At 47.4% G+C, this 26,700-nt stretch overlaps 2 protein-coding genes across 5 annotated transcripts in view; one reads left to right on the forward strand and one right to left on the reverse strand.

The window, feature by feature from the left end:
• Positions 1–7,721, forward strand: part of TBX21 (T-box transcription factor 21) — a 57,961-nt gene extending 50,240 nt beyond the window's left edge. Inside the window, exons 3-6 of the mRNA XM_082197284.1 lie at positions 1,556–1,677; positions 1,802–1,960; positions 3,360–3,421; positions 3,864–7,721. Coding sequence (XP_082053410.1) covers positions 1,556–1,677; positions 1,802–1,960; positions 3,360–3,421; positions 3,864–4,530 — 1,010 coding nt within the window. The 3' untranslated portion in view covers positions 4,531–7,721. The remainder of the gene's footprint in view (positions 1–1,555; positions 1,678–1,801; positions 1,961–3,359; positions 3,422–3,863) is intronic.
• Positions 7,722–9,687: 1,966 nt separating this feature from the next.
• Positions 9,688–26,700, reverse strand: part of OSBPL7 (oxysterol binding protein like 7) — a 37,820-nt gene continuing 20,807 nt past the window's right edge. For 3 of the 4 annotated variants that reach the window (XM_082197194.1, XM_082197196.1, XM_082197195.1), the window contains exons 14-23: positions 24,800–24,893; positions 22,480–22,793; positions 21,377–21,514; positions 17,708–17,771; positions 16,774–16,852; positions 16,529–16,673; positions 14,874–15,018; positions 13,460–13,586; positions 12,699–12,821; positions 9,688–12,193 (exon numbers count right to left, since the gene is read on the reverse strand). In XM_082197194.1, the coding sequence (XP_082053320.1) occupies positions 12,085–12,193; positions 12,699–12,821; positions 13,460–13,586; positions 14,874–15,018; positions 16,529–16,673; positions 16,774–16,852; positions 17,708–17,771; positions 21,377–21,514; positions 22,480–22,793; positions 24,800–24,893 (1,338 nt within the window). In that variant the 3' untranslated portion in view covers positions 9,688–12,084. Of the gene's footprint in view, positions 12,194–12,698; positions 12,822–13,459; positions 13,587–14,873; positions 15,019–16,528; positions 16,674–16,773; positions 16,853–17,707; positions 17,772–21,376; positions 21,515–22,479; positions 22,794–24,799; positions 24,894–26,700 lie in introns of those variants that run through there. The other variant, XR_014213250.1, reaches the window with a different exon arrangement.

The raw sequence follows: 26,700 nt of genomic DNA on the forward strand, positions 1-26,700 counted from the left end.
TTCCCAGAGCTTTTTAAATATTAGCTGAACATTGTTTTAGCCTGCTGTGATGTATTAACTCTGCCATTTTTAATTCAATTTCTTGAGCATTTATTGTTTGAATGGTTTATAATGTTAACAGTCTCTGTACATAAAGGGCAGGATGTAAGTTTAAGAAGAAACACACACACACACACAGAGTGAACAAATAACCAAATGAAATATAATTCACTTTCAGTAAATTTATTTTACAGATCAATCCATGTGAATCATTAAATCCTTTCAAAGTACACACACACAAAATTTCTTTTGCTTTTTACGTTGTACACTCCTTATACCACCTTGGTTTGCTGGGATCAATGCATGCATTTTGCTTTATATGTGAGAGATTCAGCCGCTGACCCCCCTCTAAATTCTATGCAGCGACTTACGTTTAATCTTCCATCTGTCCAACAGCAGGCATTTAAATTTTGCTGTGATTCTTGCCTCTTCCACCTGCAACGGGAATCTGAAATGATAGTCCCGGTTGTGATCTTATCTTGGACAAGGTCATCAATTTGCTTCCTATTGGGCCTGGCTCCATAATGCAGGGGTGGGGGGCATAGATGAAACCCGCAGCAATGACTTTCCCCAGTTGTTGTTGTTGTTGCTGCTACGTGCCCAGTTCCATTGCCTGCACTGCTGCAGCTGCCAGCCTCTCATGATCATAGACTTACCCACCTGCAGTACCATAATTGGTCAGGAACTGAGCAGCCAGCTGGCACCCATCCTATTACGCCAGGTGGGCAAGGTGTCAGCTCAGCCAGGTGTGTGCACCCCAGTGTGCTTAACACCAGGCCTGGCTTCTCTGTGCTATGCTACAAGCTCTGAAACAATTTTCAACACTGCTTATTTATCACGACTTCCAACAAGAAACCCTTGGCATGGTTGTTGGAGCTAAGGAAATGCTCTCAGCAGTCCCACAGTCCAGCAGTTCCTTAGGGCTCTTTGTGTTAGAATTCCTGCTCCATGATTGCAGTCATGGGATTGTTGTCTTTCACATGACGGTATATGTTTTGACTCCACAGAGTGGGAAGTGACGTAGACAGGATGTTTGTGTTACTGTGTTCCGTTAAGTGGGACTCTTGTCCTTTGTCCTTTCTCTTTGCTGTCTGATGCTAGAGAGAGAGGGAGCCATGTTGCAGTGCTCTGTGTGTGTGTGTATGTGTAAATAAAGTAGATTAGCCAAAGTGCTGAGTTGCTGGGGTTCTGTCATGCAAGCTGCGAAGACTCTGCGAATCCCCAAGTGTGTCTGCTAGCATCGGTCGCTGTGATGTTTGGACTGAAGAAAGCTTTTGAAGCTCCCGAACGAAAGACCAGGAGGGAGAGAAAATGCCAATCAGGCATGTGTCTCTGCCAGGGTCCTACTCGAGTGTAGGTCGAGCTCCTGACACTTTGTAGGACAATCCAGCTGGAGTGATTTCAAAGCAGTTTAAATGTTTGTTGTGTAGACCAACACTAGGGCTGTTTGTGCTTTGACCTGGACCTAGGCAATAAGGCTGAGAGATGCTTACTAGAAATGCCCTCTTTCCGGCAGGGAATCGGACGTACATGCACCCAGATTCTCCCAACACCGGAGCCCACTGGATGCGGCAGGAGATCTCCTTCGGGAAGCTGAAGCTCACCAATAACAAAGGAGCGTCCAACAATGTCACACAGGTAATGGTGGCTTCCTAAATCAGTTTTCTCCTCCAAACAAACAAAACCAGGAGAGTTAATGTCATGGAATATACTGACATAACGTTATTCATGGATCTTGTGCCTTGTCCTGTTTGTCCGACAGATGATCGTGCTACAGTCCTTGCACAAGTACCAGCCCCGTCTACATGTCACCGAGGCCAAGGATGGCGAGGTGGACAAAGTACACCCTTCCATCTGTAGCCAGACCTTCACCTTCCCCGAGACTCAGTTCATTGCCGTTACAGCGTACCAGAATGCTGACGTGAGTTTGCAATCTCAGTCGCGACTGCTCACTGTTTGGATAACAGATGGGATAGAAGAGGTCGGGTCGGGTCGGGTCTGGGAAAGAGGGTCATATTGGTCTGTGCAGGGTTTGGGAACTGAGGTATGCATTCACCTGGAATCTGTGAGTGCAGGTTTTTCATATTTCAGCATCAGAACATGCCGAAAGTATTTGAAACTCGAGTGCTTCTGAGCATAAGCGAGAGTGTAGAGGAAGGGGAGCTGTGTTGCTTGCCACAAGTTTATATAATGCACTAGTTAATACATACCTATGATATTTGTGTAGCCATATAAACTTATCACGGTAGGCTTGCAAACTAGGATGAAAATAACTTTCTGCCTGTGGCAAAACATTCCTGGCAAAAAGACATTTTTTCTTAACTGAGGGGTGATGTCCTCAACAACAGAGTAACAACTTGTGTGTTTATTACACATAATCTGATAGCCCGTAAAAGCTCACAGAAGACAGATTCTACCACCTCCGTAGGCAATGATGATGCTGACTGACACCAAATGTTTAACATAGCTTTATAAAGATACTAAAAGCTATGGTGCTTGTGACTTCATAAACAAGAAGAGTTCAAACCATAGTTTAGTGTGATGATAACAAGCCACAGCAAGCCTCACGCTTGTGTGCTGCCCACCAACCCCATTCAAATTTGCCTTTCTCTTTTACTTAACCACAGCTTTGTAGTGTTATCTAAAACAGCTTATTTTAAGTTCAGGTAGGTAGCCGTGTTGGTCTGATGCAGTCGAAATAAATAAATGTTTTATTTATGTTTTGACATTTTGACATTTGCTATCCTGGGCTTCTTTGAGACAGAAGGTGAGATAGAAATTTAATAGGGAATAACTATAAATGATAATAATAATCTGAGCTGGCAAGGTGTGCTTAATGTTGACCATGGTTTGTTAGAAACAAGCCAACTGTAAACCATGGTTAATTTAGCATGACATCCAAAAGTGATTCCTTGGTTGCCAGACGCTCTCTTGTTTAGAGATCTTCAATGGCAGAAAGTTGTGCTTGTGAGCAAAACGGGTTGGGGTACATGGAAGGCACAGACAGGATTATAAATGCATTACTAGATCACTGTTTGCTCTGGTCACTCACATTCCACACTCCCACACCTGACACAGTGGATTTCTGTGCAGCAGCTACAAAACGTGAAGAAATGTGCTTTCATTCATCCCATCATTCACTACATCGGTACCCAAATCCCATCATGATGGGAATTGGTGGCAGGAATAAAGGAGGTAGAGGAATGGAAGCAGATGAAAGGCTATGAAGGAATTTGGGAGTATATGGGGTGCAATGAGGTACATCTGTTTTTCTGGTACTGAACTTCAGAACAATAGCTTTCTTCTTTGTTTTTGCTTAGATCACCCAGCTGAAGATAGACCACAATCCTTTTGCTAAAGGCTTCCGGGACAACTTTGATTCGTAAGTCTCTCTTCTACTTACCCAATGTCAATTTGGCTTGCCTGTTTGAGTACACGTCGGTCCCAGGGGGGAGACTACTGTGGCGATCTCCCGATTTCAATTTTTAAACTCCGCATCAGAATCCTGCAAAAATGCTCACGTTCTCCTACACCCACCCACTTCAACCATTTCAGTTTAGAGCTAGGTTATTTTCCCTTCTAGCACCTGGGGGGAATATTTCATACAGTAGATCAGTTCAGATAGCACACCAAACCACGGCTCTAAAGGAAGCTTTAACTATGGTTTGGCACGATTCCGTAATGACAAACCGTGGCCTGCAAATAAAGACAGCAAGAAAGCCAAGAAGCAGAAGCTGTGGCTTGAAGTGGGTTTTGAAAACGGTGTGCTGTCCCATTTAAGACATTAACTCCCTGTTTCGCCCTGTCCATTTCCTGTCCTCCAGGATGTACACCACGACCGAAGGAGACCGCACAACTCCATCCCCGCCCAGTGCCGCCAGCTGCCAGCAGCTCCTCACCAGCAGCCGCTTCCAGCCCTTCTTGCACGATCAGTACACGCTCCCTCAGAGCCGCTTCTACAACAGGGAGCGGGCCCCTCTGCCCCTGCCGCCCAAGGAGACCCACCACTGGTATTTCGCTTCCCAGCAGCCCCCTTCTGCCCCTCTGGAATACGGCACCTACGAGGGCGACTTCAGAGGGAACAAATTCATGCCGTACGGGATGAAGCCCTTTGCCCTACAGGCGGCGCCGCACCCCTCCTTGCCCTATTACCAGGAGCATCCCTTTGGGCCCCCTTCCACCTGGAGCTCCCCACCTCAGTATCACCACCCCAAGCCCACCCCGGGGGCCTTGAGCTGGTTCCGGCCCATGAGGGACTTGCAGGCGGTGCCCTCCGTCGACGAGAAAGGGAAGGACAGCGAAGGCTGGGCCGAGCCCGGCTCTGTGAAGTCGGCCGATTCCTCGGACTCCGGGCTGTACGAAGCCGAGTGCAAGCGCCGCCGCGTGTCCCCCTACGTCTCCAGCGCCGAGAGCTCCCCGCCCATCCGCAACGGGGAGCTCTATGACAAAGAAGGAGGGGATGGGGGCTATTATGGCTTCTATGGCAACTGAAGTGGGAAGGCGGGATAGAAACCTGTCAGGGAAACACGGGGTGGGGGTGGGGGCCTTCTCACCATCCAGCTCTCCTCCGTTCATATCAGGGGTAACCTGTAAAAAGGAAAATGGACAGTCCCCCTTCTTGGTTTGGGGGAAAGTTTCGCACCTTTATGGGCACTGCCGGAAATAATGACGATGGCATAAATGAAGCTGTATGTAGTTGTATCTCCCCGCCCTCTGCCCCTGTTCAGCCACTTCCAGGTGCTAGTCTGCTGGTGTTAAAACATGCACTCCCCTTTGCGGACAGATGCCCGCATGGTGGCGGCGAGTTCAGATCTTGGGCTTATGTTCAGACCCGAAGAGCTTTCACTCTTTTGTGCAGCAGCTCAGCCTGCGCTTGCCAGGGCAGCTTCCTGTCTCCGCTCCCACCCACGTTTAGTTTTGTGGATGTGTCACTGGGGAGAACGGAAGCAAAATTTCTTGAGAGAATCAAAGCCCAGGGAGAAATTCAGAAATAAAAATCCAACTTTGGGTGGGATGGGTTTTTAAAGCCACATGGTACTTGTCGGGTTAAAGTCAGCCCTGATCCAGCCAAGGAAATCTGCGTACAGAAGCAGGCTTCATTGTACTCCTCACTTGCTGAATTGGGAACCACGGGGAAAAAACCCAGATGTGTGTCTGTATGAGATCGTCCCACTGCGGTGCATTGATTAGAATGGGGTAGGCGTTCCAGTGTATATTTTGAGGGCATATCCCCTCCCGTGCTCCTGCATACCTATTCATACACTGACATCACATGAAACGAGATCCAGATTGAGATGATTACGTTCATACTCTGGTTTCCCCAGCATGCCTATTTGGGATTCCTGGGTGGGGTGCAGCTAGAAATCAGGAAAATTTGCTTGAGAAAAATTCTGCCCTTGAAACTCATTGCAGTTCTGAGACTTCGTTTGCAAAATCAGTATCTTTTGGCCCACTCCAGAGGGGGACTGGGAACCTTGAGCATGAATCAGATGCAATTCAACACAGGCCAGAATGCACATTTGAGTTCTAATCATGCCTGTCCGCACCACATTGCAGTCAATGTAATGAGTATGTGAATGTGCATTTAAAAGGCATTCCCACATCCTCGCTCGGGAGTCGTGTGCAATTATCATTATAGGTGACGGTACGTAGTTTGGGGCAAGAGAACTGCTACCCCTGAGGCAGCAGCCAGCGTTCACTTCAGCCAGAAATCTGGGATGTCACAGCCATGCTCCCTTACAAATGCTCTTGGGCCATTCGTGGGTCGCCATTTCTCAAGTAAACTGTGAATTTCACACATCTGAGATAAATACTCTGTTTTAGGCTCCCTGGGTTTGACAAGAGGGTGATGACTGCCTTCCCATTCTCAGTTCAGCCCTAGAACATGTAAACAAGCCAGAGGTTAAAGCCAGCTCTGGAGTTCTTCATCCCAGGCCCAGCCGATGGTTTGAAAACATGTGATAATGCAAACCACTCATTTTTGCTAACCAGTGCTTTTTTTTCTTGAAAAAGAGCTGCTGGAACTCAACGTGAACACCTCCCTCATCCTCTTATAATAATGGCAATGGCGCCCACCTGAGTTCCGGCAAGTTCCAGCTGGAAAAAAAGCCCCGCTAACTAACCAGTATATTCTCAGATGGGCATCTCCCAGCACTGCCTTTAGGCAGACTTGGAAATGCTGAAACGCCTTCCTCCATCTCTTGGGATTTCAAGAACCAGAATTCAAGGTCCAAGAACATGTGGAAAGATTCCTGGTGGGGGTGGGGAGAGCCCTGCAACATGGACTCTCTTCAAATAGCGTCAGACCTGACATACCTAGGCAATGCAGGAAGAGCTGCCATCCATCAAAAGCAACAACAGAACAGGCCTTAGGTGGGATTTATGCAGCACAAAGATTTGCCTGTCGTTTTCTTTCTCTCCCCCCCCCCCCGCTTCCTACATGCCAGACAACAGCCATGAGCCCTCAATGAAGGCCAGTGCCCCAAATTAGTAAATGGAACCAGCAGGGATGGCAAACTTATGGGCATCCAGATATTGCTTGACTACAAGTCCCACCCTCCCTGACCATTGGCCACAGGGGCTGGGGCTGCTGGGAGTTGGAGTCTGGTAACACCTGAAGGGCCACAGGTTTCCTCATCCCTGGTATAAAGGGACAGGTTTCTCAGGTAGTCCTCTTTTGCCAGATGTGGAGATGCCTACGCAGAGAGATTGGAGGAGAGATGAAGTAGGGGGGAAACAACCTCTCTTGTACAGAGCCATAGGGGGTTATCCGTACAGAAAGCCCCTTGGCTAATTTTTGTAGCATTGTGCCTCACTGTTTAGCTGTGTGTGCCGCAGAGCACACACTTTGATTTGGTGAGATCCCCAAAGCAGAAGGCAAAAAAGTGGGCAAGTCATCTGGGCATCTTCACATGCCTCCCTAGAAATAAAACAAGAGACACCATACATTTCAATGGGGCAGGTCTACAATGAACAGTGGATTGTGTCCAAAATGATCATATTTAAAGCCCTCCGTAATTAGTTTTATGGAAAGCAGGAGGCAAAGACTTAGGTTGTATTTTTATACTTCCACCTCCTTCTCTAAAGAGATTTCCTCTCCCCCTTCCCTCCCTCAAATCTTGGTGGTATTTTATAATCCTGGAAAGACTTGATGGTCATTTGGTGAAGTGAATTTTAATTATGCTAGACAATCAAATGGGACACTCTCTCCCCTTTTAAGCGCTCCCCGTGGCTCGCCAAACCCGGCTGAGTTTCTCGGAGGCGGAGGGGGGAGTTAGGCTCAGCTCTCCTAACTGTTTACACTCTTAAAACAAAAAAAAATATGTAGATGTAAAAGACACAACGGTCTTTGTGGTGTTTTGAGGTTCTCTCTTTTTTTATTTTTCAAGACAACAAAAATTCTTGACATTTGCAAATATTTATTGATAGCAGTGTACAGGCTGCCTGTTGAGTTTTCGTTTTGGCTTAAGAATTTCTTTAAATAAACTGTAAAGCTGTTAGTTCTCTCCACGTGACAAATGCAGCCTGCCATGTCTGTCAAATTTCTTCTGCCTGGATCAGGAAGTAAGGTACCTATTATTTATATTTTAAGACAGTATCTCCATCTGTAGTTCGGAGATAGTATTGGTGTACCTCACTGGGTCATGGTTAGGATGACAAGCATCATTGTTTACTTGTCTACAGGAAAAGAAACTTACGGTAAATTATCTGTGTCAAGTGTCCTTATGCCTCATTCCCCACCGACAGGCTCACGTCCAGACCAAGCCATTGTTGCCTCTGCCCCCAAGTGGATTCACCTCATGGGCCAAAGTCGTGTGCTCCAGTATTCCTTGCAACATAGCAGAGGCTATTGGTCCCCCCTAAAATATATATATATATAATCTTGGGAAGTGTCGTTTGTAAAGGATGCTGAGTGTTGTTGGGAATTGCAGCTCTCTATGAAGGGCAGGGGTGGCGCTGTGGGTAAATCCTCAGTGCCTAGGACTTGCCGATCGTATGGTCGGTGGTTCGAATCCCTGCGGCGGGGTGAGCTCCCGTCATTCGGTCCCAGCTCCTGCCCACCTAGCAGTTCAAAAGCACCAGTAAGTGCAAGTAGATAAATAGGTACCGCTTTATAGCGGGAAGGTAACGGCGTTTCCGTGCGCTGCGCTGGTGCTGGCTCGCCAGAGCAGCTTCGTCACGCTGGCCACGTGACCCGGAAGTGTCTTTGGACAGCGCTGGCTCCCGGCCTCTTAAGCGAGATGAGCACGCTACCCCAGAGTCGGACACGACTGGCCCGTATGGGCAGGGGTACCTTTACCTTTATGAAGGGAATAGGGGTCTTCTTAACAACTCTGCACCCTTAAAGTTCCCAAGATTCTTTGGGGGGAACTTATGACTGCTTAAAGTGGTATACTGCTTTAAAGGTTTGGTGCAGGCATGGCCCTGATTATGATAAATTATAATAATTTATACCCCGCCCATCTGGCCAGGCCTCTCCAGCCACTCTGGGCGGCTCCCAACAGAGTATTAAAAATACGATAAAACATCAAACATTAAAAATTTCCCTGAACAGGGCTGCCTTCAGATGTCTTCTAAAAGTCAGAGTTGTTTATTTCTTTGACAACTGATGGGAGGGCGTTCCATAGGACAGGCGCCACTATCGAGAAGGCCCTCTGCCTGGTTCCCTGTAACTTGGCTTCTCGCAGTGAGGGAACCACCAGAAGGCCCTCAGAGCTGGACCTCCGTGTCCGGGCAGAACGATGGGGGTGGAGACGCTCCTTCAGGTATACAGGGTTGAGGGCGTTTAGGGCTTTAAAGGTCAGCACCAACACTTTGACTTGTGCTCAGAAATGTACTGAGAGCCATTGTAGTTAAGTACTTCCTCTGGCTGCTTGTCACACTCTGCTAATCCAGAAAGTGGTAGACTTTCCTGCACCACGGCAGGGCTGGTGGCTGCAGTTAACACACATCTGTCAAAATCATCTTAAACCGGCGCTGTAGCACAGTATCTTTGGCAGCAATTCACCCTTTTGAACCTTTCCACAACCAAAGATTTATGAAGTGACACCTGGCCGCTACCTGCAATATGGGCCTGATTTTAAAAAATGGCTCCTATTTCACAGTTGCTTTTAGGGGGATAATATGTACTGTGCAATTTGAGCAGTCAAAAAAGGGCATATGAATGGTGGCTTTTTTTAAAAAAACAACTATTCAGTTGGGACGCGGGTGGCTCTGTGGGTTAAACCACAGAGCCTAGGACTTGCCGATCAGAAGGTCGGCGGTTCGAATCCCCGCGACAGGGTGAGTTCCCGTTGCTTAGTCCCTGTACCTGCCAACCTAGCAGTTCGAAAGCATGTCAAAGTGCAAGTAGATAAATAGGTACTGCTCTGGCGGGAAGGTAAACGGCGTTTCCGTGTGCTGCTCTGGTTTGCCAGAAGCAGCTTAGTCATGCTGGCCACATGACCCGGAAGCTGTATGCCGGCTCCCTCGGCCAGTAAAGTGAGATGAACGCCGCAACCCCAGAGTTGTCCACGACTGGACCTAATGGTCAGAGGTCCCTTTACCTTTACCTTTACTATTCAATTACTGATGGTGAGGGACAAGCAGTTGATCACACATGCTTGCCGGCTGAGGAGGATGAACAAAATGGCCGCCACACGCTGGAACTTTTCTGAAATCTTTGTTTTTATTATTGGACACGCCGTGGAGTGTTCAAGCCACAACACAAAGACAGAACAGAGGCCAGTCAACATGGTCGCAGTAGACGGAACGGCGGCTCATCACTGGACCAGCCAGGTGAGGTGAACGAAGAGCAGGCCGACCTGCTTTGTGGGCCAGACAAGACATTAAAGACAACCAGCACACAGAAAGGAGGGGCAGACAACAAGACAGGACACCAATCTGGATCTGTTGGGCAAGAAATCTTCAGGAAGGGGCAGAGAGGGAGGAGCGAATAACAGGGAAGAAATTAAAGCTCCCCCTCCTATGCAGCGATTATCAAAACCCTTTCAGGAAGTATCTCTTAAAATAAAATAGAAGATCAAAGCTGAAAAGTGAGGCTCAGTTTCCAACCATGTGCAAACCCCACCCTTTCCCAGCAAGGAAGGGAACCAAAGTGCTTTGTAGACATTCAGTTAATGATGCCGCCCACTTCAGACCCATGTAAATGGTGAGGCTGGGCCAGTAAACAAGAAAAAAAAGCAGGAAAAGGTTCTTGACCACCTCTGGGTGAGTTGGGCAACACAGTGGTGAACTGCAGTAAAAGAACATAGAGTCTGGACGCTAAAAATATATAAAGCTGTGATGTCGCTAGGCTGCCCTGCATCCAGATTGGGAATTCAGAGAACTGAGGGCTGCTTCACATGTTGCATTTCTCCACTTCGGCAGTAGATGTTCGTTTTAATAGTGCTGGGAAAGCTCAGACAGGTTTTCAGGATATAGGAGCATGGAAAATGGTCCTAGGAGTTCTGCATGATGGTCTCATACTTGTGCCTGAACTTTTTAACTTCATAAAGACATGCAGCATTTTCCAGTTACAGTACTTCCCGAAACAGAGTTTGAAAACTGGGTGGGGGATGAAACCAGGAACACAAACCATAAAATTGGAAACTTAGGTGTGAACGGAGCCATTGGACTGAGCTTGCAACACCTTGTAACCCACCAAGCCAAATTAACCATGTGTACTGCAACCCCTCTGGCGTTCAATAAATCTGGAAATGCAACGATAGTGAGGATTGTCAAACACTCGCTGGTCTGCATTGGCTTGGTGGGCCACAACTTGTGTGGGCCTGCTCTAGACTCAGCCAGAACTTCCTCCTTTCTTCCCTCCCTTCAAAACAGGACCCGAGCCTCAGGATAGTCTATATTCCTCTTGCCACAGCTGAGAAAGAGATCGGCATATGTGTTTTGCTCCCATGATACACACACACCTCTACATTCAATCATAATCGAGGCAGCTTTGAATATCACAAGTTCTGAGAGACCCTGACCTGATGCTGAGGTACAAATTTCTGCAAAGGACTGTGGGAGTGCCAGTGTTTCCCCACTTTTTAAAATTATTGCTTCAAATGCTGAAGGACTGGGGAGGAGGAGAACGGCTTACAATCCTAGCAAATAGGGAGGGAAGGAGATACCAGAGATGGGGTGATGAAGGGAAACAAAACACACATACACACAATGTCCTGATTCAATGCTATAAGCCCCAACAGTGGCCCAGAACTCAGAGGACTTCCTTAAGGCGTGGGGAAAAGTCCTGGAGTCTCTGCCATACCAGGCATCTCTGGCTCAGAGTGACATTAACCCAATTCCTGTCCTACAGCCGCCTTGCGGGGAGAAAGAGAGTTGCCTCAGAGGGCTACCACAGCTTCACATATTATAATCTGCTCCCGGAGCAGGAATTCCTAACCTAGGCCAGGCTTTACCTCAGAACAACCACCGGGAGCGACTTGAAAACAACCAAAAAAACAGGAGGGGAGGGAGGGCGCGACCAGCCACCCCCCAGAAGGAAACTACTAGGTAGTCAGGAGGACCCAAAATGTCCGGTATCCAGGCTTTGCTGTGAAAACAACCACTCCACACTGGAGCACACATTTGCCACTGTTCTCTGAGCAAAAGGCAGGCTTTGAAAATTTAAAGAGCGGTTTCCCATTTTCAAGTTGCTGGGGGGGGGGGGCGTCCAGTCTCGCTGGTCCCGCTGCTTCTGCCCCGGAGCCGATTTGTGATTCGGCGGGTGTTAAAGTGCTTCCTGTCGGCATCCGCGGCAACCCAAGGCTCCACACCAAGGTCTGCCTAGCCAGCAGGCAGCAGTTTTGAGGAGGCGAAATGGATCACGGTCGCCTTCCTCAAGTGTGCGAGGGGGGTAGGGCTGCTTTGGAAGTGCATGGCGCAACACCGAAAGGCGTCCCTCCGCTTCACGAGGTGCTGGTAATCCCAGGATTGCATGCCTTGATCACCTTTGTGCTTATCTAGCAGGGGGTCCTTGCTGTCTGGTCTCCTAACCCCCCGCCCAACCCCCCTGCTTTGGGAGATGGCGGGCAGACACAGCACTCCCGCGGTTGCTAACTGCTACCACAAGACAGCGCTGTCCATATTGCTGAAGCCAGGCTCCGCCCTCAGCTTCCAATAGCTGCTGTTTGTTAACCAGGATTCTTTGCCATTTGCATCCACTTGCCGCCTGCCAGGAAGAAGGAAGAAGAAAAGGAGCCCGTTAGGAGTCAGGGTTAACGGTTTGGTGAGAGGAGATGCATCTGGAGCCACTACCAATTCATGTTTCAAAAGCAGGACATGTTTTGATTCACCCCTAGGAAGCAGGGAACTAGGATGTTGACGGGATGCAACCTATGGTGTGTGTGTGTGTGTGTGTGTAGTCAATATGCTTACAAAAATAAAAAAGAATCATGTCCCAAAAAAGGATGAACCCCGCAACCTGTATATAGATGCAAATCAAGGAAGACTACATGTTTAATTTTAATTTTGCATCCTCTGCTCTGCTTCTTTAAATGGCAAGGAGACTCGAGTTCCACCTCCTCGCAACAGGACACTTTGCTTCACCAACCATGGCTAACTCCTGGTTTGCTAAATAAACCACAGCTTACATAAACCATGGGTTGGCGTTTATGTAAAAACCTGGCCATAGGATCCATGGAGGAAGAAACAACAGGAAGCAAAGGAGGAAATACCTGAAGAAGCGCGCCTGATGAAGAATGTTGTTGTCCTCCATGACCCGACGCCGGTCTCGCTGCAACTGCTCGATTCGCCGCTTCTGCGACTCTGCGGCCTGCACATTTCCCTCTTCTAGGTACCTGGAGAAGTGGGGAGGAGAAGGGCACCAACCCAGTCGTATTCATTTCCTTTTCGTATCAGAAATTTGTGTGTGCACGTCTATGGGGTGTAAATGGCAGCCAGGATATGCAGGAAAGCTTACAATGGCCTTGCATTTTTATTTTTATTTTTAATAATTTTTATTAGTTTTACCATATAAATTATAAAACATACCACAAAACTTCACCACTTTTACAATCTTTTTTTTTGGACTTCCATCAGCGTCTCTGATGATCCACCATTTTAACCACTTTTTATGCATTTCTTAGATTCATATTGCCTTTAATTATCTTAGCTAACCATCCTCCCTCAATCCCTTTTTGCAATAGTTCCAATAATTCCCACAAAACTTCTTGAAAACCTACAAACGTAGTCTGATCATCACAAATACTTTTCATATAACCTGTAAATTTAGTCCAGTCTTCTGTGAATTTCTGGTCCTTGCATTTTATATGTTCGCTCATTTCCCTAATTTTTGTGTATATCAGCTTTAGAATGGATGCTGCAAAAACGGGGATTTCTATGAACGGAAGCTGCCTTGAACACCTTACCAGCAGAAAAGTAGGCTATCTGAAACAAAAGAGGAAAAGACAGTCCCCAATGGCTTTCCTGCCCTCACCTTTGGTCAGGCCTCAGGCGCGTATCTGTGGAGGGAAGGAGACGCTTGAGCTCCGGCGTTAACTCGTTGAGCTCCAAGGCAAACTGAGTGAAACCATAGTTCTTCTCGAAGTCTCGAGGCATGGGGTCTGGAAACAGCAGGGGAGACAAAGGCAGAGGGAGAAAGATTTCAGAAGATCAGGTGCCCACCACCCACTTACTCTGACAGGTTGATCCTACCTAAATCTCTCAAAAGCTGTGGATTGTATTGGTTGCTGGTCATGCAAAGTGGCCTGAGATGAGAGTGGGGACCGGTTGCTGAATTTACATAGGCCTGCCCAAAAGAAGGTCCTCCTTGCCAGAATAAGCACCCTTTCCACTATTGTTTGCTTTGTTGCTTTGTGGCCCAGAGTTAGTTGAACAGAATTTGTTTTTATTTTCTGCCTGTCTCAAAGGTTGTATCCCACGTTCTCAAAGTCATGCACTATCACATAGTTGTGTTTCCAGGCAATAGCTGCCCTGGTCTGTTGCATATTTATGTTCCCACATTCATCCTCAAATGTTCCAGACACGTTAAGCAAGGCAAGCTTTCCTGTTTCCTTAAAATGGGGTATGCTGGTTGCTAGACAAGCAAATAGGTCTGAGATGAGGGAGGGAATTAGGACAACGGCTGCTGATGTCACAAAGGATTCTATGCTTCCCAGAGGAACAGGAAGACTTCTTTCTTGCAGTTCCTTTCTGTTATGGACCAATGCAATAAATGCTATTCATTGATTCCTATGCAGTTCTTATGAGATGAGGGTGTTAAGGAACTGGGAGCTCTCTTACTAGTCTATTACTTTCCTCGCCTCCTCAGATTCTAAGATATCACTCCCACTCAGACGGCAAAAGTGGTTCAGGAAAAGATGGGCAAACAGATTCACAGATGCATGGAAGAATGCTATACACGATAAGGATCCATTTGATGGTGGCTCTTGCACAGTTTCCATTCCCTTCAATAGGACTTCCTCAGGAGAACACCTTAGTGATTTGCGCTCCATGGGTCAGATCAGCTGGCTACCCTTAATGGCCCCCAAATTATGTTGCCAAAGATGTCTGCTTCATGGTAGGGGAGCCTTGGGCTACTTGGACCCTACCCAGCAACAATCCCTTCCACAGCTTCCACACCTTTAGCAGCCATATTTACATGTACTTCCAAGGTTCAACAACAATAGCTAGAAATTTGATAAATTTGATCTCAGGTTTCAAACCAAGACCAAACACCACCCGCATCAGAAATCCAAGTTCCACGAGTTTCCACAAAGAACTGTGGAATTGTTGCATTCACGGAACTGTAGCATTTCAGAACGGACTCATCAACCACTGTGGGGCAAGACCTACAGGAGCACCAGTAACTGCCAGTTTCCCCCATTGCCCCGGTGCAAGCAGTTCCTTACTGGGCCTCCAGATGCACTTGCCGACAGGGGCCACGCCGCGATACAACCCGTCGTGCCACTTCCCGAAGAGCCGGTGGATAACCTTGCCGCTATGGCTGAAAATGGCGCCCTGCACCTCGTTGACCCCGGAACCCCAGTACCGCGCCTGCCAGAGAGGGGAGGGTGCGGTTAGAGCAGGGAGGATGGCTCCACACAATCAGGTGTCAATGCAGGCAGGAACAGGGTGGGATGAAGAGGGCTGGAAGGAGAGATTGAAGGGTGGGAGGGCAGGGAGAAACCTGGGAGTAAAAGGGAGGGAATCAATTTGGGGGTCAGGCATTAGTGTAAGAATTTAAAGGGCTCCAGAGCGGGGAGGGGAATCTCAGGATGGTTAGAGAGAGACAGGCTTGGTTTGCATGCCACTTTAAACCATAGTTAAGCTTAACCATGGTTTAAAGCTGGACCATGCAGCATGCTGGTAAAAAGGTAAAGGGACCCCTGACCCTTAGGTCCACTCGTGGCAGACTCTGGAGTTACGGTGCTCATCTCGCTTTATTGGCCGGGGGAGCCGGCGTACAGCTTCCAGTTCATGTGGGCAGCATGATTAAGCCACTTCTGGCGAACCAGAGCAGTGCACGGAAACACCGTTTACCTTCCCGCTGGAGCGGTACCTGTTTATCTACTTGCACTTTGAGGTGCTTTCGAACTGCTAGGTTGGCAGGAGCAGGGACCGAGCAATGGGAGCTCACCCCATCGCGGGGATTCGAACCACCGACCTTCTGATCGGCAAGTCCTAGGCTCTGTGGTTTAACCCACAGCGCCACCCGTGTCCCATAGCATGCTGGTACATAGATGCAAATTGCGGCCACTTTGCACCTTCCCTGCTTTTGCAGTGCCAAGAGCCAAGCTATGGTTTGGATTAGCATCACTTACAAACCTGGGCTCATGGTTTGTTTCTCTTCGAACAACCAAGGTTTTCTTATTTAGTTTACTGCTCATGGTTTGTTTGGAGGAAAGAAACCAGAAGCCCCAGTTCAAACCTAATGCTAAGCCAAACCATAGGTTAAGTCTCAGCAACGTGGCAACAGAAGGAGTGAAGCAGCTGTTATCTTTGCCATATGCACCATCAAGCTGCCTGTTCATCTTTAAATCATGGTTAAGGTTAACCAAGGTTTAAAGTGCCGCAGAGTGAAGAATCTCCAGTAACAGGCACGGGGGGCGGGGAGAGAAGGGAGAAAGAGACTGAAAGCTCAAAAAAGATGGAGTGAGAACAGGAGTGCAGAATGAAGACACTGAGCAGCAGGGGTGAGGCAGTCCAAGGGGAAGAACCCAGGTACCACAAGATGTTCCAGGAAAGAGGGAGAGGCACCAGAGGGCAGGGCCGTAGCTCTGTGGCAGAACACCTGCCTTGCAATCAGAAGGTCCCATGTTCAATCCTGGGTATCTCCAGGTTTGGCTGAGAAAGACCAGCGCCCCAAATCCCATGAAGTCATTGCCAGTCCAAATGTAGACCAAGATTGTGCTGGGATGGGCAAGTGCTGGGAATGTTCAAATTCAGATGCCAGAGGCTGGGTTCAGAGCCAAGAGGGGCAGGATTTGAAGGGGCAAGCACAGAACAGAAGGAGCAGGGGGGTGAGGGAGGAACGCAGACAAAACAGCCCCGGATCAGAACCTACCTTGCAGAAGGTGATCTTGCAGTGGTAGGTGCTGTCTCTCGTGTTCCGGATCAGCACCTCGCCGTAGTGCTCAATCCAGCGCTGCCCACTCAAGATATTGTGGATGCAGGAAGTCACCTTGTTCCATTCGTAGTGATCCCCAAACCTTGCGTTGAGAGAAAGAAAGAAAGGGGGATCCAGGGTCTGGAGGTGGGTGGACAATCCACCAAGGATCAAAGGGGCAGGTAAGAGGACGGGCGACTCACCTGGGAAGCTGGACGTTCACTGTACCCACGGGGATTATCTCCAAGGATTTGCCCCAGAATTTATTTTTCCACTTCATGTCTAAGCAAAACAAAATATTTGGGGTGGGGGTAGAGAGAGAGAGAGAGAGAGAGAGAGAGAGAGAGAGAGAAATATGAAAAGTGAGGTCACACTAATTATGTCTATGGGAGGTAAGCCAAATTGTGAAGTGGGGTGGTGACTGCAGCACAGATTATGAGCCTACTCTAAAGGCATTATTCTAGGATAGTGTTTCCCAAACTTGGCCCTCCAGCTTTTTTTGAACTACAATTCCCATCATCCCTGACCACTGGTCCTGCTAGCTATGGATGATGGGAGATGTAGTCCGAAAACAGCTGGACAGCCAAGTTTGGGAAACACTGTTCTAAGGAAGATTAGAAAGAAAGAAAGAAAGAAAGAAAGAAAGAAAGAAAGAAAGAAAGAAAGAAAGAATCCAGTGCTATGGCCAATGGTACCTGCAAGTTGACTTTTCTGACAGAGCCCATCCTGGCCTCCTATTGTCAAATGCAAAGAGGTTTTTGCTTGAGTCCAAGTGTGGGGAACCTTCAGCCCTCCAGATCTTCCTGAACTACAACCACCATAATCCCCTAGTAAGCAGGGCCCAAGATATAGTTCAGCAAAATAAGGAGGGTCACAGGTTCCCCACACATGCTTTTGCTTATCGGTGAGGAAGGGACACATGCTCAGAAAACACTCGTTCGTGGTCAAGAGCTGACCCCTCAAATGTTTTAAAATCTGATTTGGGACGGAACTCTGTCGACAACCTGGAACGGTCTTTTTGACCCAAGAAACGAAGCACACACTCCCCCGCCCCCAAAGAGAGCTCCAGGGTGCTATTTTCTTTCCCTCCTGCACACTCTTTCCAAGCATGTATTTGCTTTTACCTTGAAGCCTCACCTTGCCAGAATACGAAGTTGTCAGACTCTGCGTGGCAAGCCGAAACAGGAGGATGGTGGCAGACCTGCAGTTTAGGGCAGAGTGGGCAGAAGGAAGATAATAAGCCATCAGCGTTTCAGGGGTGGACACCTTCAAAAAGTGTGCCATTTCAAAAAAAGGAACTGTTTTTTCTTTCTTTCTGCCCACTTAAACGTCAGAGAAATTGGCAGAAATTCAGGTCATGACTGCACTCTTAAATTGGGGGTTGTGGTTTAACAGGATTTAAAGATTACAAATGTTCTCTGGATTGCACATTAAACATCCAGGTTCAGGGACCGCATTCTGCACAGAGCAACAGATTTAATTTGTGTACCCACACCTGTATACTCTGCATCCAATGTGCTCCCATCATAGGTTTAAGGAGGACTGTACACACGATGGTAGCCTCAATCCATATCTATCCTGGAGTTTCTGAGGAAATTCTGTGTTAGGATGCATTCCGGCCCCCCGCCCCCAAACGAGCGTGGATCTAAATTGAGGAAGAAAGAAAAAACTAACTGTGTTTTAAGCTGGTAATATGTATGCAGCCTTAGGCGGGCCTAAACACTTGGCCTAAGTTACCTCACAGGATTCTTTTGAGGTAAAAACGGGGTGTTCCTTGAAGGAAGTGCCTGGCAAATAAAACTTTTATTGAAAAATCCTGGGCCCAGGACTTCCAGGTTAGCGCCATCGGCAATGGCGGAGTTCCTCTGACCGGGAGGAACCCGCTCCATGAAAATTGGGTCTTGCCGCCGCGGCGAAGGCGGAGACCCTTTAAAAATCCCAGGCGGAGGAAGCCTGGGAATGTGGGATTTGGCTGACACCAGGAGCGCCTCCCCTACTCGCAGGGAAACCTCTTTTCGGGGATCCGAAGCGACGTGGGGTGAGTGGCGCGGTGTTTTGAATTGACTGCTACTTTTACGGAGTGAAGCCGCACAGCCGTTGCCGGAGAGCGCTGACTTTTTCCTGTGGACAATTGGACTCTAAACAAGTACCCATGAGTAAAACAAAAAATTGGATTAAGAAACATTTTAATTTGGCATCGAAGCAGGAAGGTTCTAAACAGGAAGTCTGCCTTCCGCTTTTTGTAAATAGACTGAAGCAAAAATTTGCAAGCTAAAGTCTGGAAAGTCACATATAAAGGACTAAATTCCCTTCAGTTATAACCATCAAAACCCCTTTTGGAAGTAGGAGAAAAGGGGGGAATTTTGATTGTTCAAGCCTGCAGGAGAGAGAGTAAAGAAAGATAAATTTCCACCGTCTCAAACCTGGGAACGGGGTGCCAGAGACAGAAATTCTTGGGGAAGTTCATTGACTGTGAATGGAACTTTTTTTGACAGATAGTTAAAAAAAAGAGAGAAACAAACTGATTCCAATGTTGCCTTTTGCAATCAAAAGATACAAAATATATGAAAAATGAAAGTAATTTTCTTTTGTTGGACCTGCTTACAAAAGATGGATACAAATAGAAATTGTCTCCTCTAGAGGGAGCTTGTTAAATTGTTGCTGGAGTCGATCTGGGGATTTTACAGCTGCAAGATTAGGATCGTGAGACTAGACTCTGGCCTTGAATAAAAATGTGTTTAGAAGAAGTTTTGGTGCTTGCTTTTTGCAAGACAAGCGCTTTGTTGGAGCAGATGCATGAGAAGATGGATTTGATGACTGTTGCAGTCAAAAACTTTGGACAAACGGCGAATACCCATACAGAAACCATCCAGGAACCAACTCAGGAACTTGTTTTGACAGGGCAAGTGCAAGTGCAGAAGATAATGGAGGAGGTTGCTGTTGAACCTCAAGTAACACAAATGGAGAGACCCGAGGCCCTGCAGGAGCATAAGCCGCTGTTCTTGAAGATTGAATCTGGAGTGGGCCAGGGGGGGGTCTGGAGTTGTGGGGGCTTTTAATTTTGGGGGGGTCTTTGAAACATGCTTTTAAATACTTTTTGGACTACAGTGCTGAGTGTGGGGAATGGGACTGTGGGGAATGGGCTGATCTGCTGAGGGGAGATGGAGATATCTTTGGGTCGGAGTCTCCCCGAGTCCTATTCCTCAATGAGAAAGGAAAGAAACTAAGAAAAAGATCAACAGAAGACAAGGTAAAGTGCAGGTATAAACAAGAAGAAGATCTGCAGAAGGGGTATGGAAGAGACTTAAGAGCCCCGGACACAAGAGCACCAGGTTGATGGACTAGATGGAATGGACAGTAAGGACTGACATAACCTGAGACCAGGAAGAAGAGACGATGGATGAAGATTGGAAGAAAGTTTTTTTAAAAAAATATATATATATATTGAGAATTAGTGTAAAACTAATGAGTATTAGGGAAAATGTTGGAATGAAACTATTTGGCTTTAGTAGAAATGATATAAGGAGTTATGTATAAATAAATATTAAGTTTTAAGCTTTAAGGTATTTTATGGTAAGATAAGGTTAAAATAAATTAAGGTAAATTGAATGACAGAATATAGTGAAAGATAGCAAGGATTTGCTGAGTTAATTAATAGGTTAGACCGTTAAGATAAATTACTTAACAAAAATTGAGAAAGATGGAAAGAATTTGCTGGAAAAATTAACTAAACTAGAATACAAAAAGGGAGGTGTGAGGAGGTCGAGGAAACAAGCAAATGAAAGATAAAGATATGGAGTATTGGATGTGTGTTTTTTATTGTTGTATTGTTGTACTGGTTTTTATGTTTTTTATTTTCCTTTTTTATGTATCGAAATGTATGTCTTGTTGAATTTTTTGTTGTTTTCCTTTTTTCTGTAATTTCTAAACCTCTAATAAATATCTTTAAAAAAAGAAAAAGAAAAAAAAGAAAAAGAAAAAAAATCCTGGGCCCAGTGAACTGCTGACGATGGAAACCACAATCTCTTTGCAGGTTTTATTTCAACTCTTGATAGCCCCAAGTGGCTATCAAAGATGCTCACAAAATATCCTCAAAATAAAAGATCACATCCCAGTTTGGTGTCGAGAACAAAAATAACACGGCACCCCATATGGTGCCATGATGATTCCAAGTGGCATTTTCTGCCCTCACCCTTCTTTCTCCTTGGCCTCTGCCTACTAGGCAGCACTGTCCACTGAGGACCTCTGAGGGAAGGGAATGCCGTCAGCCCAAGACGGAGCCCCAAGTCTTCCGTTCTGAGTAAGAGCCGGGAGACAAAGGGTTCGGGTCCACACTTCCACTTGCCCCATGTCTAGAAAGCACGGGTCCAATCTATTTCCCACTTCTCTTGTTCCTTCTAGACATGGGTCTGAGCAGTTTTGCCTTTCCCCCTGCCGCTTTCCCTTGGAAAACACATTCTTCGGTGCTAAATCGGAGCAAACATCCATCTGAAGAAAACTCAATTGACATTTGCTCTGATTCAGTGGGTTTTCCCTGGGGACAAGCAGGAGTGTGGATGAGTCCTTATTTATTTTTGTCCCACCCCTGCCCCTCTCTCAGCACCATTCATCCTCTCCTTCCCTCCTAAGCTAAAAAAGCAAAGTCTTGATCCCTTTCGCTGCTCCGTGAGAAACACTTGCCCAACCCCTCTGGACCTGTAAGCTTGAGGCACCTGCCATATTGCTTGGCGGATGAGTGCTCCCCTCTTTCTCGACTGCCCTGCCTGCCTGCCTGCCCCCCTCCCTCTGCTCTCTCCAGCTCCTTACCTGTTCACTTATGAAACGAAAGCCCTTGTCTGGCCGGATGCACTCATATGTTTCTCCAAGCACGGGGTTGAACGGCTTGCTGCCGGCACGGTAGTACGTTGAGGCATAAGCCGACACAGCGAAGGCAGCCATGCAGATCTATGGGAAGGGAAGGGAGATAAACATTAGGGGCAGAGAAAGGTGGGGGTGGGGGACAACACATAACCAGCTGAGTAAATACTGTGATTGTAAAGGCCAAGGGAAAGGACAACCACTGGGTTAAAGCTGACCAAAAGTCCAGGGGTAGTAGCCTTATTATCAATTTACAATGGGGTAGAAGGTTCGCAGGCTATGAAGGAACTTGCTCACAAATTTATCGACAGCTGCGTGAATTATGATAGCTAGGCAGTGGAAAGCAGAATATAAAATGGAAGAATGGCATAAAGGGGTGTGGGATATAGCTATTAATGACAAATTAACATGTGCCATTAAGGTAAGACGGCAAATATGCAGGAGAAATTATTTCGAGGAGATGTGGAAGGTGTTTGTAGGATTTGTACTGTTACAACGTAAAGGGGTCAAACCATAGCAAGAGGTGTTGAAATTTTGGGAGGTTGGATAGTTACAATGGAACGGTCTCGGTGGTGGGGTGCACATTTTTATTCTTATTTATTTATGATTATTACTTTGTCTAAATAAATAAATAAATTCTTTAAAAATAATAATAATAATCCCCCCTCCCCGCCAAAAGGGAAAGAACGACGATGTTCTGTCAGTCTCATTGCAGACTTTGATTTTCCAAAGGGGGTGGGTTCAATGTCAGGCCAAGTAAGAAGATTCAGGCCAAAGGGATGAAAGAACCTCAGGCCCAGAGGCCAAATGCAGGCCTTCAATCTGGCCCTCAGGAGTCTCCCTGGGCCACACCTGTCGCTGCCCCCGATTTGCGCCTGCCTTGAAGCCTTTTATATTTGGCCTGCCTGGAATGTGACCTCCAATTCTCTTTTTCCCCACCAAGAGCTGGTCCCCCAAGGGATACACACGGATGACCTTCTCGCCTGACCAACACAACCCCTGTTCCAAGATGGCAGCCTGGTTAAGGCAATAAAGAGGGCGAGGCCAAATACCAGTCTTTCACAGGGGTCCAGGTTGCGGCTGGCCGCATCCAGCAGGGCACTGTACTCAAGTTCTTCGCAGAGGCGCTGCAGCGTGTTGAGGGGCTCGTTCAGCTGAACCGGCATGGAGACCTTGGAGAGATCCTTGCCGATGTTGTTGCGGAGGATGTTCCAGACGCTGACGTCGCTGGCATGGACGTGGGAGGCCGGGAGGCAGTTCCGTCGGATGATCCCGGGACCCGGCCCGGGGAGGTACAAAGGGAGAGGCACTGGCAGGCCAAGGCTCATCTCAGAGGTGTCCCCAACACAGGGCATGGCGCCTGGGCCTGTAGGGAAGGACAGAAGCAGTTCCTGTCAGGTCTTAAAAGAGACCCTACGCCTGGCTGTGAAACTGAGAGGCAAGATGGCTGAAGAAACGGATTTAATGTTGTTGCTCTTTGGAGTACGAAACCCGTTTCATCTCCTCAGAGCCAGGAAACACCCTGTTTTGCAAACCTGAATTCCAAAACCCAGTTTTGTCTCTGCAGTGATTCGTGACAAAGAGCTTGCCTCCTCCTTGTCTGACTCATTGCGGTGCTTCCTCCACCTCTTCCTGCGCATTTGAGATTAGGAGCCAGAAATCAGTCTCCTCCAGGCAGGGACTTTTAGATATTCCCTCTCTGTCTAGTTTGCCCATGACGTGGGTGTATGAGGCTTCTGTGTTACAAGAAGCGCAGCCCCAAACTCTGAGCCCCCCCCCCCAGTCTCTGCAAAGAATTTCCGCACAAAGAGCCCTTGTGAACTACATGACCCAAATTTGTATTTGTGTGTGTTTAATTTGAATTCAATTTGAATTCAATTCAATTTGAATTCAGTCTTTCTTTACTGTTGTGTTATTGAACTAGATGTTGCTGCTAAGATAAATAAAAAAATTAAAAATGTTAAACGTCTAGCATTTTGTTTCCAGCAGCGGTCAGTCAGATGCTTCTATGAAGGTCACAGGAAGAATAGGATGCAATACTTTTTCCTTGCTGTGCTGAAGGCCAGCTTCTGATATTCAGAAGTATAGTGGCTCTGAATAGGGAAGCTCCACTAAGTGGATAACAGTTAGGGATAGACAACAAACACACACAAAAATCCTCCAGGGGTTTGTTCTTTTGCTTTTAAAGCCATCTAACCTAGCAGCTAAGGGACGCGGGTGGCGCTGTGGGTTAAACCACAGAGCCTAGGACTTGCTGATCAGAAGGTCGGCGGTTCGAATGCCCGCGACGGGGTGAGCTCCCGTTGCTCGGTCCCTCCTCCTGCCAACCTAGCAGTTAGAAAGCATGTCAAAATGCAAGTAGATAAATAGGTACCGCTCTGGCGGGAAGGTAAACGGCGTTTCCGTGCGCTGCTCTGGTTCGCTTAGTCATGCTGGCCACAGGACCCGGAAGCTGTATGCTGGCTCCCTCGGCCAATAAAGCGAGATGAGCGCCGCAACCCCAGAGTCAGTCACAACTGGACCTAATGGTCAGGGGTCCCTTTACCTTTACTTAACCTAGCAGCTAAGGCCAGACCTTGTGATAGTGTGCAGGAGTGGGAAGCTTGCAGCCCCGACTCGCTTCATGACAGTGGGAAGGAGCATGACAGGGAAGGAGGAAGGCAAGATGGAGACAAATTAGGGTGCTAGGAAGGGAGAGTCAAAATGGGGGGAGCGATGGGGAAAGAAGCGGGGGGGGGAGGAAGCCCCCTCTGCTAGTGATCAGATCAGACCTCAGCAAGAGGGATCTGTGTGCGCTCCCCACCCACCCTTAGCAGCCCACAGGGTGTGGAGGAAGAGAGAAAGCGGTGGCTGAGAAAAAGAAAGCAAGAAATGAGGCTGGGGCAGGGGCAGGGGCAGGGGCAGAAAAGGGGTCCCACCCACTTTCAGCTCTGGGTGACCCAATTCTAGCATCAGACCCACCCTGCTCCCAGTTATCCCCTAGGAATGTTGCTCTCCACAGCCCCACACCTCCTGTGGAAGTGAAATCCAAAAGGTCAATCATTTGTTATGTGAATGGTGCCTATTCCAACTCTTGTACTATTACTATTTTGTATAACTTACTCTGGGAGGTCGGCATATACTTGGGGACGGCAGGTGACATTTATAAAAAGGATGGATTACCTCCAGCTCATTGCTCTTTAGTGCCCTCCAGATGTTGTTCGTCTACAACTCCCATCAGCCCCAACGAGCAAGGACATTTGTTGAGGTAATGGTGGGAGTTGTAGGCCACAGGTCCCCTGCCCCGATTTATCCCCTCCCCTAGTCGCAGCTCTGTTCTGTAGCTCCTCCTCTGCAAGCACACCCACCCTGATCACCTCCTGGAACAAGTACCTTTGAGACAACGCCCTGGTCCTCCTGCCATGTCTGTGGCTTCCTCCAAGATGCTGTTAGTCACCTCGCTGATGCAGGACTCGTCATCTGTGGCCTGGAGGAGCAACAGAGGTTACACAGGCCAAGGGAAGTGGCGGGCTTGCCAGGAAAGAGGAATGACGGGGAAGAGGAGTTGGTGGCTGTGTTGAGTTTAAATGGAATCAGAGGCAGGACAGAAGGCTAGGACTTAGGCAAGGGGCATGGAATCCAAAGCAACTTTTCTTATATAAAAAGGCCCAGCAAAAATCCAACAGGGATGCTTTTGGAAAATGGTGTCAGGGTGGACTGACAGCACAGATTTAGTCAGCGCAATCTCCATTCTCCTTCCCAATCAAGTTTCAAAGCAGGAGTGGTGAGCCTTTGTCCCGCCAGATGTTGTCTCTGTTCAACAGCCATGCTTGATGGGGGCTGATGGGAATTGTAGTTCAGCAACACCTGGAGGAACAAAGGTTCCTCACTTTAAAGGGAGAGGCCACTGGGAAGGCCCTGAGCCTTATGTACTCTTGGCCCTATAGCGAAAATGGGGCAGAGGCAATTTGGCCCTGAAATTCATCCCCAGCAAAATGACTGAACCTGGAAGCCGGGGAAGATATGTGGGAAGCAAAGGCTGCTTCTCCCGTGAAAGTGTAGGGTAGAAGGAGAGACAGAGGACAAAGAAGAGAGAAAGATTTCACAGGATTCTCCAGGTCCACATTGCAGAGACGGTAAGGACTGTGACACAGAACTCTTCGAAGCAATCGAAAGAAGAAGCCACGAGTTGAGGCCTTGGACATCAAAGGAATAGCAAGTTGGAAAAGCCCAGCCATCCCCTCAGATGCCTTCAAGACTCATGGGAAGAGCTGCATGCAAGCAGGGGATTGTGAAATTCAATACCATAGTGCTCCTGAGTCTCTCAATTTGAAGCAGGCACCTAGAGTTGTGTCCGAAAGGGGAAAGGTGGTAGAAAAGCAGCAGCAGGAGGAAGAGAGGCCTAAGAGAACACACTGTAGAACTGGGCTAAGCCTGGATCTTCTAGAAGGAAGAGGGAGTGAGAGAAAGAGACTGAACATAAAAGATCTGGGCAGATGTATATGAGGAGTTGGGGTGGGAATAGGCCACTGGGGGGATTTGGGGGGGACAGCAGCTGCTAGGCGGGGGGGAGTGGCTTTGCTGCTGGCTAATTCACAAAAGGATGAGAGAGAGAGAGAAAAGACGACAGTGAAGAAACAGCAACAAAAATGTAATTCTATTTTTTTAAAAAAAACACAAACCTTACACAGATATGGAGCCTCTGACACAAGATCATACCCTGAAAAGCTGGATTAAAATCTAAATCCAATTTATTTACCATTCCCACTGCTTTTTAAAAAGAAATGCTGCCAAGGCCTATCTTTTAAAAAATGAATCACTCACCAACAGTTGTTTATAAGCATATGAGCTCAGATGTGCAGGAAGTTAATTGGGCAACATTATTGTACATTTTCTTGTGGTTGCTGGTTATTTTTTCTTTCTTTTTTAAAATAATTTTATTAGTTTTCCATTAAAAACAAATCAAATCCAATCATAATCCAAATCAAAGAAAAAAGCACACAAAAAAACCAAATTACAATCTGAATTATTGTGGGAGGCAGCCATTTCCCACAGCAGGAAGCTGGAAGTCCTATTTAAAGGTTGCTGGTTATTTTTTCAGGCATCAACAGGTAGAGACACTGACCTTATTCACACTTACCTTTCCTTCACTTTTTCCAGGTGCAGCCTGCTCTTTAAAGCTCTGTGTCTAAGCATTTTTCATGCTCCAGAGCTTTCCCGGCAAAAACCTGCTCTTTAGCGCTCAACCAGAGCAAACGTCCATCTGCGGAAACCCCGAACTGACGTTTGCTCTG

The sequence above is a fragment of the Podarcis vaucheri genome (assembly GCF_965113315.1).
Source record: "Podarcis vaucheri genome assembly, chromosome: 13".
In the NCBI taxonomy this organism is placed as follows: domain Eukaryota; kingdom Metazoa; phylum Chordata; class Lepidosauria; order Squamata; family Lacertidae; genus Podarcis; species Podarcis vaucheri.